Source organism: Lycium barbarum, chromosome 2 (assembly GCF_019175385.1).
Source record: "Lycium barbarum isolate Lr01 chromosome 2, ASM1917538v2, whole genome shotgun sequence".
Taxonomy (NCBI): Eukaryota; Viridiplantae; Streptophyta; class Magnoliopsida; order Solanales; family Solanaceae; genus Lycium; species Lycium barbarum.
The window spans coordinates 146818137-146833566 of NC_083338.1; the positions used below are offsets into that span (position 1 = coordinate 146818137).

The window sequence follows — 15430 nt, forward strand, 5'->3', positions numbered from 1 at the left end:
TAAAATTCTTGAGTTCATTTCGTGCCCAAGCTAAGTTTGAAGTTTAATAAGCTCATAGTTACTTCGCTAGCTCAATATGCAGGCAAAAAGTATATAAAAAAACACAAGGGAAATACTAAAATAATGAAAGGACAAAAGAGAATGATTTAGGAGTGAAAGGGGAAGGTAGTTTCGTGATGTAGGAGAAATAAAGAACAAGTCGGTGAGGTCCAGCTGTAGTTATAATACTACTATCAACTGCCCAACTGCTTCTCCTCTTTTCTAACAAAGCAATCAATCAAAATGCCGCGCTTTTATCGAAATCCCCCCCACTTATTTTTCGACACGTGGGCGGCCTCATTCCCCTTTCGGTTCAGATTTGCAAACGTGCGTCTCCTATTTCATCAATCTCTTAGAGCGTGCAACACAGCCGCTCTTTTTAGTTTTTTTTTTTCCCCTTGTTTAAGATTTTTAAATATTGTGAAAATCATAAACGAGTGATTATATATGCATATTTAGTGAATTTTTCAAAAATATATAGAGGTTGAACTGAAGTTGATGGATCCTATTGAACTTATACTTTTCATGTGAAAATTGTCGATTTTTCCCATGATAGTATTGTTAATATCCAATAACATCAAAATTAATGACTATTTATAAGTTGTGTAATTCTAAATTTGTAACGATAATGGTAAACATGATATTAAGAACTTTGAACTTTTAAGAGGAAATACTCTAAAGTAGCATTTGAGTTTGATTTTGGCTAGATTTTGAATAATTAGGTTCTAGACGATTTTCAGATAGCAATTATTGGAAAATTTGCATTTGCAAGAAAAATTATTGGACAATATTTGTGTAATAGTTTGGAAACTATTCGTTCTGACTTCCCAAAATAAAGTCTCCTAAAAAAGATATACACTATTTTCCAGCTTTTATAGCTAAGAGAATGTACTCCTATTGTCATATGATATTGCATGAAAAAGCTTGCACGAAGCTGAGCTAAAATATTTATTATTTTTTTGCTTCAGTTTATGTTAGATTTTACTTGAACGAATACTCGTTAAATAATATTACACTAAGTATTAGTAGTTAATTCATCTATTAAATTTGGATATTTCTTTTTATAAAAATGTATCGCTTGGATCTATGAGTGACATTTATTGGTATTTGATAGTAGTATGGCTTCAGAATGTTCTTAAAGGACAGAGCGTGCGGACACGCTCGAAGACAGCGAGTGGAACCGTACCATATTTCTGCAGATAAAAACGAAACTAAAAGTCAAAGGAATTCAGACTGGAATCACGTGAGATTCGTCCAGGCTGTGAGTGGGGCCCATTCTGACGTGGAGCTACTTGAAGTCATCCTCAAGCTGGTTAAATTTATTGGCTTAATATCTCACCTTTTTCACTCGTTTATTGATCACAGCCGTTGATTATATAAGCAACAGAGATCTGGATTTGATCCCCAGCTGTAAGCCTGCAAAGTTAGTCAAAAAGTTGCAAACCCCACTTGATTAATTTTAATTTAAAAATAGTTTAAAATATGCTAATTCTACGACTAATACGGCGTTGGAGTGATAATAATGATAATAGTAAAGCATGATTATGCTATTGTTGATTATGGCTTTACTGTCCCTCATGTTTTAAATGCTCCCTTGTTTCATGTAAAAAAGCCCTACCCACCTAGCTAGTACGAGAATGATTGGTACTGCAATTTTCTTGAGTCCTTGCCTTTTCTTTTATTTCCAAATCACCCTCACTCATTGCAACAAAACCTTCTTGTTTTTTAGCCATTTATTCTCCAAAAAAATAGTACAATAGTACTACTTGACTCTAGTTGGAGTAATTGTTATTGCGTTATTGCAGTGATAAGAAAACATGTAAACGGGAAAGATAAAAAATACGTACATTAGACTCTCTGGTATTTTTTGGAGTATAAAATGTTAGAGCCCGTTTGGATTGGCTTATAAGTTGCTTATAAGCTGTTTTCAGCTTTTTTGAGTGTTTGGTTGGCCAGCTTAAAGTCATTTTGTGCTTAAAATAAGCTCAAAAAAATAATTGAGCCCATTTGACTTAGCAACTAAAGCAGCTTATAAGCTAAAAACAGCTTATAAGCCAAAAAAAATAAGTTAAACTATCCCAACTTATTTTTTTTAGTTTATAAGTTATTTGCAGCTTAGGCATAAGCCTATCCAAACAGGCTCTTACTTATGCTAGTTTTGCTTACAGAAAATACTTAGAGACACTCTAAAGCTGCAACTTACTAATGCTTAAAAGTTAAGTTAGATGAACATTGTGCTTTCATGTACATAAAATTCTTGCATTTCCTAGTTATCTTAACAAGAGCCACTTCTTTTTATATTGCAATGTCTCAACTCTTTTTTCTCTTCGTTAAGGGTTGGAAAATGCTATTGGATCCGGTCCACCCATAAGAGTGCTAATTAGCTTGTTAGTCAATTTAACTTGTCTTCCTTTTAAACACTACTTATATCATGTAAATACATCTTTATGGGTGTTGGAATGGTAAGTTTTTCCACCAGACGGCTAGGGTTTGCAAAGAGAAAATTGCTCTGCATCTTAATTAGTAGAGGATACATAGGCTGTAAACAAGGAATTCATCCATCTTGTGGGTATTCTTAACGACCTGCAAATTAGATGTGGTTGTTGCAGATCTGTCCCTGAGAGAATAACCCGTAAGTCGTCTTAACTTGTATTTACCATCGAAATATATACTACAGTAACACTACTAAAGAAAAAACATAGTTTCAAGTGAATTATGCGCATGTTACATTAGATGTGGTTGTTGCAGATCTGTTCTTGGGAGAAGAACCGGTAAGTCGTCTTAACTTGTATTTACCATCGAAATATATACTACAGTAACACTACTAAAGAAAAAACATAGTTTCAAGTGAATTATGCGCATGTTACATATTTGTGTTGTATAAATCAGGTCATAGGGATATTGAAGAGGAGTTCTTGCTTTCGTCAAGTAACAAGCTGTTGTTCAAGTAAATTTATACTCCACAAAGAACCATGTGGTCATAACTTAGGATTAATTGCTACTGACGTAATATTGATCCTTTTCGTGATTCTTGTAGGAACTATGTACAGTTGTTGTTGTACGGAAGTTGTACACAAAAAGATCGCTAATTAAAGATCCCAACGATTCATTTATGAATCTGGACTATAAGACAAGAGAAAATGCAGTGAAATTGAAGCAATAACACTTAAAAAGCTTCAATCTAACACTCTATTCAATGAATCCACAATGCCTCTCAATTTCTTGGCCTAATATTAATAATAAAAATAGCAATTATCTTCCTCCCCTAGATTATTGGATATCCAAATTTGTCAATCTACGTGCTAATAACGACAAAACATCACCAGCCGCGACAAATCTGTTCATATCACATTAAAAAATGTTTATCGACTATGCGCTTAACAACCAGTTGTAACCGGCCATGATTGCGGTGAACTGATAAGTGTTCCTTCATCTTTACCTAAAGATTTCGAATTTGAATTTAAAATATGAAATCGCTTTTGTTAAAAAACGTTTTACCTAATATAAACTTTTCAGCTTGAATATGAATTTAATTAATCAAGCCTAATCTATATATAATATAAATCTAGGCATAAACAATCTTATGTGTGACCTCTTTATGTCCTTCATTAGCATTTATCTTTTTTTTTTTCTTTTTTTTTTGACATTTTCCCTATTTTCTTATTTATCTTCTTTGTAAAAACATCCATTTAACTCTCTTAATTATGTTAAATGTGCTCAAGTTTTTTTCTTTTAAAGTCAATTTTAATGTTGCAACAATTAATGAAAATAATAATGGACAATTGAAAGACTTCTTGAATTGTTCGTGGCTAATGAGAAGTTCACAAGAATCTACACTAATAATTGTGGAAAATCGTGCATAATTCTCCATTTATTTGATATTAAGATTTTTAAGAGTCCTTATTAATGAAACAACTGTTTCTTCCATTATGAACTTATGAAGCACCCAACTCAGACTACCGTTTTCTTCCCAAAGGCTCATCAATTTTTATAGTGAGCTAGAATTCTAAAGTTTTTATGTAAAAGAAATCCAAAGGTCAACTGTTAAAGAAATGCTCCCTCCTTGAGAAAGTATAAATCATGAAAGAAACGGTGAAAGTGAATGAATTTTCTTTGGACTAGAAAGCTCTTATTTTTTAGTAGAATACTTTTTTTTACATGAAATTTCACTTGACGAATGTCGGATCTCGCACGAGGTAGGTTGATTTAATTTAATATACTTAATTTTCTTTTTTAATTTCAATTTATACAGTGAAAATATTTGAAGTAGATGTTGCAAAAGTACATTTGATGGATGGCAAAGGGCTTCGAAGATTTCGGACTTCAGTTAATTTGCTTAAGTCAAACAGGATTCCAATAAGGTATTTGACATTTAAACTACAGTCCATTTTATTATCCGAGATGGTTCAACTTGAAGTTATAGGTTCGTGCGCCTATTTAATTTCTCAGATATCAAATCATATGGAAATTTTATAGTATAAATTTTGCTAATTAAATACACACCATTTAGAGATATGAAAATTGTTTGTAGTAGATGAACTACCTATAATTTAAGACTTAAAAGTTGCTTCGGTTGAATACTAAGACTCAAAGTTGCTTCTCCAAATGTGTCTTTTGTTGAAAAAATGGTGATACAACATAGTTGTTGAGCAAAATCATTTTTTGGTGATACAGGACTGTAGTTCTCCTTCATTAGAGAAAAGTATAAAAATATTTTTGTTATATATTGTGCTCAAAGAACATAATAAGTAACAAATGAGCACTTATAAAAGAATGATAAAGGTTTTATGCCATTAAAATCCAAAAATGATTCTTTTAATATCTAATAAGAACTAATAGCTATAGTGGAAGAGGAAAAGCTCAATAGTTATATTTAGATTCTTGGGTTTTTTAAAATAAGGTAGATACAAAAAATATATTGTCCACAAATAATAGAAATATTTATAATTATTAACGGTAAATAATATATCTATATAATAAATAACTATAGTGGAAGAGAAAAAGTTAAGTAGGTATATATATATATATTACAGCGGAAAAGGAAAAGTTAAATAGATGCATTTAGCGTAATTATTATAGTGAAAGATGAATCAAGTAGACTTTGGGCTACTTTTGAAGTTATATATATATAAAGTTAGGCAAAAGAAGAGTGATGTGGCACCTCTCTTTGCCCAAAAATCTTATTTATCTTTTTTTTCTTCTTCAATTTTTGCCTTTTTGCCTACTATTTTTAGTTTTTTTTATTGTTCAAGAATAAATGTATCAATTGTTACTCATCCATTTATTCCTATTCTTTATTGTAAAAACTTGAATGTTTCAGAATTTACTACTCCACTTATTCTTATTTTCTATTGTAAATAAACTGAGAAGTGCCAATATTTACTACTCCAACCTTTCATTTCCTCCATGCAGAATTAAAATGGAGTAGTCCTTTAAATATCATTTCAAGTAGCATTTGGGGGGTTCAAGCAAAGAGTTTTTGGTACAAACACGCAACTCAAAAAGTTAAACTTGCTTCCTAAAAGTATTACACAGATCGTTGGATTATCTTGTCCGTATAATTGCAACACTTTCTATATGTGAGTTTTACATATTCTTAGATTATTTATCTCTGTGCATGCACACCAATGCTAATTCCATTCAATTTTATGCTCAATTTCATGATTATTTTGTTTATTGTTTACCTAATTTTCATTCACAAATATGTGCTTTCATAAATATGCATATATAATGTCATGCTCTCTTTCTTCTTCTTCGTCCATCTTTTTTTGTTTTTGAGTTTGAATCTTACCCTCTAATAATTAGCACAACTGAAAAGTGGAGAGAAAATCACATAACTGTTTTAATTTTTAAAAAAATATCTTATGCAATTTTCATTTTTTCCCTTTTTATTATTTGGACAATTATCTTGATCTTGTGGATAACGTGAAGTTGTTCTCTTCTTTGTTCTGCACCTTTGAAGAGTGCTTTTCTCAAATACAAATAGTTATGGGCTTATGGCAATGTTTATCATACAGAAAATCAACAACATAACACATTGCAAGGAGAAATTTTTGTTCACTAACATCATATAAGAAATTTTCTGTGCAAAACTTTATGAGTATGTTGATTTTAATTAATGGTTTAATTTGTGTTTTAACAATTCATACAGTACTCTCTTCTAATAACGTGTATCAAAGAGAGTTCGGAGCCACGAAAAATCTAAGGATTTTTTTTTTTTTGCAAATGGCATGACATAGGACTAGCAATAAAAGATTTACTGTTTTTGATTTCCATCTTTAAATCATTTTTCACCGTTATGTATGCTAAAAGGTCTGTTTTTCTTCCTCATATATGGTTTACCTTATTTTAAAATATTTTTTAATAATAATTAATAGCGTTAATAACATTTAATAGGAATAGAAGGTTAAAGGTCTTATGTTAGACCAAAGGTCTGTAATTATGAATAAAAACTATACCTCTAAATGCAATTACTAATAATTTATTATTTTTAATAGTTAATATTATTTATCAACACCTTTTAATTAGAAAGAATATACGAGACTTACATTTCCATGCATTTTTTAAAGTTAATTTCTTTTTCCGAATTGAGAGGATGTCTCGAGAACTCTTCATTGTAGACCTCTTTTTTTGTTTTCATTATAGAACTTAAAAACTGTAGGTTCTGTTTCTATTTAGATTTGATTTTCTATTGTAGTTTTTTCATGTCTTTTTCCTTCTACATTGATTTTAATTTTCTTTTATTTTTGATATTATAAGAATATTTTTTTTCTTCACATCAACCAAATTTAAAAAAAAAAAAATATCTAACTGCGCTAAGCGCGAATAAATTGACTAATTTATATAAATATCAAATAGTATACTACTTAACAGGAAACGGCAAAGACAACTGGTTTGCAGATCTACGCACCCTTTTTTAGTTATATTATACTATAAAGTTATAACCCCTACCAACTTTACACAAGGCAGTTTCCAAGAACCAACCTTCACCACACAGTCCAAAAAACTCCAATTCTACCAAAAAGGGCAAAAAAATAAAGCTATTGGCTTATGTTCATGCACCCACAATTATATATCTATTGCATTTGCTACTCACATAAATCCCTATATATACACCCTTTACATCACTTAACCACACTTGACTCACTAAACTAACCATTATTATTCAACTTCAAGCAAAACAAGAGCTCCATTTTTACCAAATCCCATTTTTTTTCTTCTGAAAATGGATTTGCTTAACAGGTGTTCAACATCAACATCTTCTTCATCTGAATCATCTTCTTCAGAATCTTCACTTTCTGGTAAAAATAATAAATCAGAGAGAATAAAAGGACCATGGAGTGCTGAAGAAGATAAGATTTTAACGAAACTTGTTGAGCGTTACGGGGCACGTAATTGGTCATTGATAAGTAAATACATTAAGGGTCGGTCCGGCAAATCTTGCCGGCTCCGGTGGTGTAATCAGTTAAGTCCAAATGTCGAACACCGACCATTTTCTCCGGCGGAGGATGAGACAATTGTGGCAGCTCATGCTAAATATGGAAACAGGTGGGCCACCATTGCGCGTTTACTTCCTGGTAGGACTGATAATGCTATTAAGAATCACTGGAATTCAACATTAAAGAGACGCTGTCAGCAACAGCAGAAAAATCAGAGTCCATTGGGCTTTTCTGATATGAATATTAATGGGCCGGGTTCTGGATCCGGGTCGGGCATGGATTATTTTAATGTCGATGAGAGTCCAAAAGGGAATGACAATAATAATAATTACGCCGTTATAGCTAATGGTAGTGGTGAATTTGATGATCCAATGACGACTTTGTCCCTAGCGCCGCCCGGGGTGGGCGGAGATGAGTTGCCAGAGAGGAAAACGGAGAGTTTTCCGGTGGGATTTTGGGATGTGATGAGAGGTGTGATTGCTAGAGAAGTGAGAGAATATGTTGCTTCTACGGGGTTTCCTAATTAGGATTTAACTCTCTGTTTGGAACATTGTTACCCATTGTATTGTATTGCTACCGCAAAAACAATGTTTGTTTTGATTGTTATTTAAAAAGTATTGTATCATATTGTTAAATTCCGTCGTTACGTAATAATGAAAAATCTCATTTTATGTAACAATCGATTTGGTGTTATCCCATTGTTACCTAATTTTTTTTTCCAATTATATCCTTACTTAATATTTCATAATCCTATTTTATCCTTTACCTTATATTATTTAACTCCACCAAAAAATCCTATACCCTACGTCTTCTGCGTAACTCTGTCTCCTTCTAGGTTTGGTTTATCTGCTCCCTGCGTCTTCTTCCTTCTTCTATCTCCTTTTACGTTTTTTCTTTATTGTTCTGCTCCCTGCTTTTTCTTCCTTCTTTTAATTTTATATGTTTGCTTTTTGTTTAGGTTTCTGCTATAGTTTTAAAGTTACAGGTATTTCTTGTTCTCCATGACCATCTTTTTAAAACTTCTTATCATTCTGCCGTTTTTCAAGTTATTATTTGTATTGCGCTCCTTATTCACAATCATCATTAATTTGCATGCTTTCTTGTTTTATTTTTTTGCATAGAATATTTTGCTTATTTGTTGTGCTTTCTCATGCTTTTGTTAAACCATGACTCTGAATTTGTAAACTTATAGTTTAGGATATTTTTGTAAACTTACCAATTAAAATATAGTACGATACATTCAATCCAAACAAAAAATATGTTATGACACATCAATAAATAATACAGTCTATCCAAACATTGTATCTACAAAACAGCACAGTACAATACAATACAGTACATTATGAAATAATGAGTAACAACGTTCCAAACAGAGTGTAAAAGAACCAAAAAAGGAAAAAAAATTGTTTGTTATTATTTGTCAATTTTAAAGTTGGCTTTGAGGTTTGATAATCACTTTGATTGTTGATAAGTTTGCTTATAAATTGTTAAACATGTTCTGGAAGCTTAATCTTGAATTCCATCCCTATCAACTGTTTTTACCTACTTTTTTATTTGCTGCCTACAATTTTGTCCTCCTAAGGTGGTACCAAACGACCAAATTCCCAATAATATGTGCTTAACACGTGAGAGAGAATTTTCTATCCAATTAACCAAACATTTGGGAGACCTAAACTTTTTCTTATTAAATGCTATCGGCATTTGGCCAAAACAAAATAGAGGAAATAATGAGGCATTTGGTTGTTCAATTTCTATCATATAGTTAGTATAACCCCAATCACAATGTGTTGTATTATTGATAGTGTTGGATCAAGATTTGGATGATTTGTGGTTTAAGTTCAAAATATGTATTTAAAAAAATATATTTAACTTGTATCAAATTCGTGAATTTATATCCATCATTTATTATTCAGATACTTATCGATTGATCATACGAGTTAAAAGTCTCAAAATTTCAATGAAGTCAAACTTCTAACTAAGCTTCTATTTTTGGTAGAACATTGCCTCACAGACCGAATGTACATTTAGTTGTCATTAATTTGCAATTCACCTTTTATGATTGGAGGTTTTAAATGGTTTATAGGTCCTACACATTTTATGAAAGAAGATCCAAGAAATCAACTTCTAACCAATGAAGGAAATTCAATTCAATTCCCCTCCCAATGGCTAGATATATTTCTAATTAGGCTTTAAATTAGTACTTAGTAAATACTTACTCGGTGCTTACATCAAATCACACATATAAATCTACTATAGTTAAGTAATTTAATGAGGTGATGCATGCATGTTAATTGATCATGGCCAAATGCTAAAAATCTATGCACAAATACATGTTATTAGATGGTGGGTAAACATTTGTAAATTTTATCCTTTAAATTTTCGGTTAAGAAGTCGATCTTATCCTATTGAGCGGTTTGATAATATTCTCTGCTGATTGGCCTATGGTAAGATTCACATTCCAAAAATTCATTTGATTCCCAATTTGTGAGTAAACTAGAAAACACCAGAAGCATTGTTGCAACATTTCATCATGTGATCTTTTATTTTATTTTATATTTTTTAAAAAAGTTGCTTTCAAGGAAGAATGGGACGAAGAAAAAGAAAGGACTAAATATTTTTCATGTTTGTCTTTTTAGTTTGGAAACAAGTGAGCGTTAGACGGAATGTTCCTACTTGCCACTTTACGAATATAGAATATCTTTTGTTAAAGGCAAAAGCATGATCCATATTTTGAACGTGCTCGAGTCCACAGTTCATGAAAACCGCGGTTTCTTTTTTGCCTTACAAAGTTTTTAGGCAGGGCGTGTAGAATGTGCTCTCTTTTCTCTAGGAGACCTTACAATCGATAGCTTATAGTCCTTATATCAGAGGTGTCAATGCACTCCGAATTTAATAGCTTTTACTCAAAATTTATATTTGTGTTAAAAATTTTATTAAATATGTATAAATTATTAATTTAGAAACTTTAAAAGATTACAATTTCGAATTCATAAAATTTAAATTTTGACTCGGCCTCTGATGGTGTGGCCTAGTTTTAAAGTGGACAACATCGTTAGTGAATTGACACTGTTACAATCATCATAGAAAGTTTAAATCTACATTTCTAATAGTATAAAAATTCATAATAAAAAAGCATAAAAGATGGTTTAACCATTATAGTATTTTGGTCTTTTAATTGATCTCTTGTTAAAGAGTCATTTGCACTTTTTCCCTTATTTTGTGCTGGTCTTTAATTTATGCTTCTCATAACTAAAAATAAATAAATTCACAAGGAATATATATTTTTGTATCAGATATTATGATACAAAAATATATATTCCTTGTGAATTTATTTATTTTTGGTTATGAGAAGCATAAATTAAAGACCAGCACAAAATAAGGGAAAAAGTGCAAATGACTCTTTAACAAGAGATCAATTAAAGGTGGGTCTTTCGGAATCAGCCGCCCTACCTTTACAAAAATATATATTCCTTGTGAATTTATTTATTTTTGGTTATGAGAAGCATAAATTAAAGACCAGCACAAAATAAGGGAAAAAGTGCAAATGACTCTTTAACAAGAGATCAATTAAAGGTGGGTCTTTCGGAATCAGCCGCCCTACCTTTCAAGGTGGGGGTTAGGTCTGCATACACTCTACCCTCTCCAGACCCCACATAGTGAAATTATACTGGGCTTGTTGTTGTTATTGTTGTAATATCTATAAATTTTATTTTAAAAGAACTTCAATTTTTAAAGAACTTATGCCCACTAGACACAAGTACAGTTGCTATAGGACAAAAATTGGAGACCAGCACATTTCAAGGAAAAACATGCAATTTTATGCTTGTTAAATTGCCTTTTTTTTTTTTTGCGCATATTATCCTTCATTTGGGTGGTCTTTAATTTTTTCTCTCTGCCTTTGCAAATTCTACCTTAAGGCAGAATTTTGTAAATCTTGCCATATAGGTAGAATTTGGGTCCTGAGGCAGAGGATAAAAATTAAGGACCACCAATTTTAGGGATAAAAATTAAAGACCACCCCTAGCGAAGGATAATCCTGTCAAATTGCCTGTTAATCTGTATCCTTAGGCTTGGGCCTATGCCACCTTAGTCTATTAACTAGAGCCTGATACTTTTCTCATGACGGCCTGTTACTGATTATGAAACTTTTTACATTTTTTTGCACGGATTGCCCTTTTTTTGGGCTGGTATTTAATTTTTGCCCCTCATATTTATGGTATTTAAATTTTGCCCTTTGCTTGGATACCTGAGGTTCTAAGTTCGAACTCCCACTCAGGCATAAAATAAAAAAATAATTTCGCAAAGCAGAACTGGGGGAGTGTATGTCGGATCCGGCATAAAGTCCTTAAGGAAAAACTAAAGTTATACCGGAGGGGACATAACTTTTCCTCAAGACATAGTTTAGTTATGTCTTATGGGGCAAAACTTTTCCTTAAGGAACTATGCCTTATCGGATAGACTTTTAATTAACGCATAATCAAAAGTATGCCTCATAAGGTAGAACTTTTTCTTAAGGTATAGATTTTGCCTTATAAGGCAAACTTTTAGTTATGCCTTAAGGAAAAATTCCGCCTTCTGTGGCGTACTATAAAAGTTTGCCCATTTAAAGTATGTCCCAACCGGCATAAACTTGTGAAGGAATTACCAAAATTATGCCGGACCTGACATACTTATGCCAAGTCTACCCATAAGGCATAAGTATGCCGGGTCCGGCATAAGTTTGGTAATTCCTTAATAAGTTTATGCCCGTGGGGGCATACTTTTAATGGAAAAACTTTTATGCCGGATCCGGCATAAACTTGTGAAGGAATTATCAAAGTTATGCCGGACCCGGCATACTTATGCCAAGTCTGCCCATAAGGCATAAGTATACCGGATCCGGCATAACTTTGGTAATTCCTTTACAAGTGTATGCCGGTGGGGGCATAGCGAAATTTAAACTCTGCCTTGCGAATTTTTTTTTAAAATTTTAACTGTGTGGAGATTCAAACCTGAAACCCATAAAATTTAGCCGAAGGGCAAAATTTAAAGATTTCAAATATGAGGGGCAAAATTTTAAGAACACCCGAAGGAAGTGCGAATTGCCCAACTTTTTACATAGCCCAAATAAGGCCTGTAAATGAAGCCCTAATAGTAGGATACCCAATAATCCCAAGAACCTGAAATCTCGAAGTTGTACAGCAAATCGTCTCGAATCGCAAAGATGAATTCCATGGTGGCATTGGGGAAGAAATTCACTAGAAATATTCAAGACAACAAACGCAGACTATTATCAGCGAAGTATGAATTAAGGCGAAAGTTGTATAAAGCATTTACTCAAGATCCTGAACTCCCACCTGAAATGCGAGAAGCTCATCGTTACAAGCTCTCCAAGTTGCCAAGAAACAGTTCTTTTACACGTATCAGAAATCGATGCATTTTTACAGGTCGGCCACGTGCTGTTTATGAGAAGTTTAGAATGTCTAGGATTGTGTTCCGTGGTTTGGCTGCTCGTGGTGCTTTGCAAGGTGTTAAGAAAGCTTCTTGGTAGACTACACCCCCCCCCCCCCCAGGTAATTTTGTTTTGCTGGGAATAATTTAGTGCAAGAAACTTGTGTGAATTTGAATTCTGTTTCTTTGAGCAGAAGGTGTTTGTTGAAATGTCTCGCTGGGAATGTTACTCTTCTGTTTTTTATTTTTGGGTTGTTTCTTTTTAAACACTTTAATTGTGCTTTCTAGGTTTTGCTGGAATAATTTAGTGCAAAAAACCTGTTTGAATTTGAATTTTTGATCTGGGTTGTGTATCGCACAAAAGGTGTTTGTTGAAATGTCTCTCTGAGAATGTTAAGCCTTCTTTTTAATTAAATTTGGTGGGAAAAAAAAATGCTGCAATCGAGATTTGCGGTTTTTAATTTGATTGTACTTGAGAATGTAATGTATGTTATGACTCATCGTGCTGTATGGTAACATGCTAAGGGGTTGTTTGGTAGGATGTATTAGAGAGTATAATACATGTATTAGCTTTGGTATTATTAATCCCTTGTTTGGTAGTGTTTCAGTACTATTATTAATGTATTAGCAATACAAGGGTTATTAATACATGGATAAGCATGGTTAAAGATAGAACTGCTCTTAATACACCAAACCAAACAGTGGATAAGAAATAATCCCAGCATTACTAATACGCCTATTCCGCACTATTCTTATACACTCTACCATACGACCCGTAAGCGTATTACTAATCCTCTTGTTGAAATCTTCTTTTATAATGGGATGTGATGAATTTCTAGTCTAGACAGATTTTATTTATTCATAGGGTATAGAGTAGTGAATCAGAACTATCTTTTTTTCGTTTGTGGATAAGTGATCATAAAACCTCAGAGATTGTTGAGACATTTCTGGTATTTACTGCATTTACATGAAATGTTATGTTCTTCTGTATGAATGGAATGGAATAGATACAAAAAGGGAAATGTGTACAAGGAAGAGAATACAAATTAATCCTTTTTGCTGTTACTTCTAGATTTAGTAAATTTAGAACCATGAGAAACATGCATTTATTCCTAAGGCTTAAATACAAAGCATTGAGATTTGAGAGCCTTGGGGATGATTTTATTTAGAGACGCTGAATGAGGATTGCAATCATTTAGGAATACCACATTCTCCTGATGTGGATGATTGTGAAATTTAAAAGATGTTTGAAACTGCGTGCTTGTTTGAACTATTGACAGCAGTGCGGTTAAATGGGAGATGTCTCATGTTGCCACAGGAGTCATAAATATGCTCTGGCTCACCCCATCTCTAAAGGGCTTACATACGAGCATAGTGCTTATGATCGTGGTAGCTGCAAGCCCTGGATCTTTCTCTATTATCTTTTTTAGCTCACCTTCCTCCTGTAATTGCCGACCCCTAGTTATTTGAAATTGAGGCGTAGTAGTTGTTGTTTCCTCTTGTAATTGACCCTTTCTTTTCTGCTACCCCTTCTCATTTGTTGCAATACGTTGAAAATATGATGTTGCTTCTTCTGAGATGTACTTTATTTGAACAAAGTTTTTTCTTCATCAGTATTTTCCTCTACAAATTCTATCTTAACAAAGGCTGATCATTTTGTATTATAACATAACGGCATTTGTTTTACTGCAGGATTTCTTCTTTTCAAGAACTAAAGTCTACCATATCACTACTACTGGATCTCATATACTACAGCCAAGTAGATTACAGTGGGACAAATTTTCTATTTCAGGAGTTTTCACAGCTTCTTCGAATAAATTGCCATGTTACAATCACTAACTCGTCCCATATCAAAGGGTTTGGCTATGCCTGTATACTTTTTTCATCTTTGTCTCAAGATTTCTGGAAGTTCTTAATCTGCTTGGTAGAACCTTACTAAGGTTTTTCATCTTGGAACTTTTGACTTTATGAGAAGATCTGAATTATTAGTTTGTACTTTGTACTCTATTTCCAGTTTTTGAACTGCTCATCAGGAATTTGCATGCACTGGTTCCTAACTTCCTATCCTCTATCACACTAGCTTATCGCTGCTTGTTATGCTCGTATAAAAGTGACGTCCTACATAAGTTTTTTCCTTTACCTTTAAATTTTCTTAATAGAGAGACTAGGAAAATGCAGAGTGCAGCTTGTGATGTGTAGTTACGATCATATTGCAGGTCCGAAAGTTGTTTCGAATCATGTGTTATTAACCCAGGTGAAATTTTTTGGTCATCAAAAAGAAAAAAGGAGAAACAAAGAATCAACGTCCAATTTTTTCAGGTCATTGATGCACTACCGTAGAGCGAGTAAGAATGGGACCTCTTTTGTCTTCAGTCGGCATCCAATCTTCGATTATAGTCGAGTTTCTATGTCATTTATTACTCTTGAATCCGTGAGATAACAATCAAACGATTCAGCATAGAAAGATAGGTAGCTTAGAAGTTAATTACCATTCATATACGGAAGTTTAATCGTTAATGAAA

The 15430-nt window shown here is 32.8% G+C and overlaps 2 protein-coding genes across 2 annotated transcripts; both read left to right on the forward strand.

Annotated features, from left to right (window-relative positions):
* Positions 1–7028: 7028 nt before the first annotated feature.
* Positions 7029–8157, forward strand: LOC132627908 (transcription factor MYB73-like). Its single transcript, XM_060343523.1, has one exon. The coding sequence runs from the start codon at positions 7265–7267 to the stop codon at positions 8003–8005; it is 741 nt and encodes a 246-aa protein (XP_060199506.1). The 5' UTR covers positions 7029–7264; the 3' UTR covers positions 8006–8157.
* A 4408-nt stretch (positions 8158–12565) lies between these two features.
* Positions 12566–14903, forward strand: LOC132627911 (small ribosomal subunit protein uS14m). The gene is made up of 2 exons (XM_060343526.1): positions 12566–13030; positions 14601–14903. Exon 1 carries the CDS (start codon positions 12682–12684, stop codon positions 13006–13008), a length of 327 nt encoding a protein of 108 aa, XP_060199509.1. The 5' UTR covers positions 12566–12681; the 3' UTR covers positions 13009–13030; positions 14601–14903.
* Positions 14904–15430: the final 527 nt, after the last annotated feature.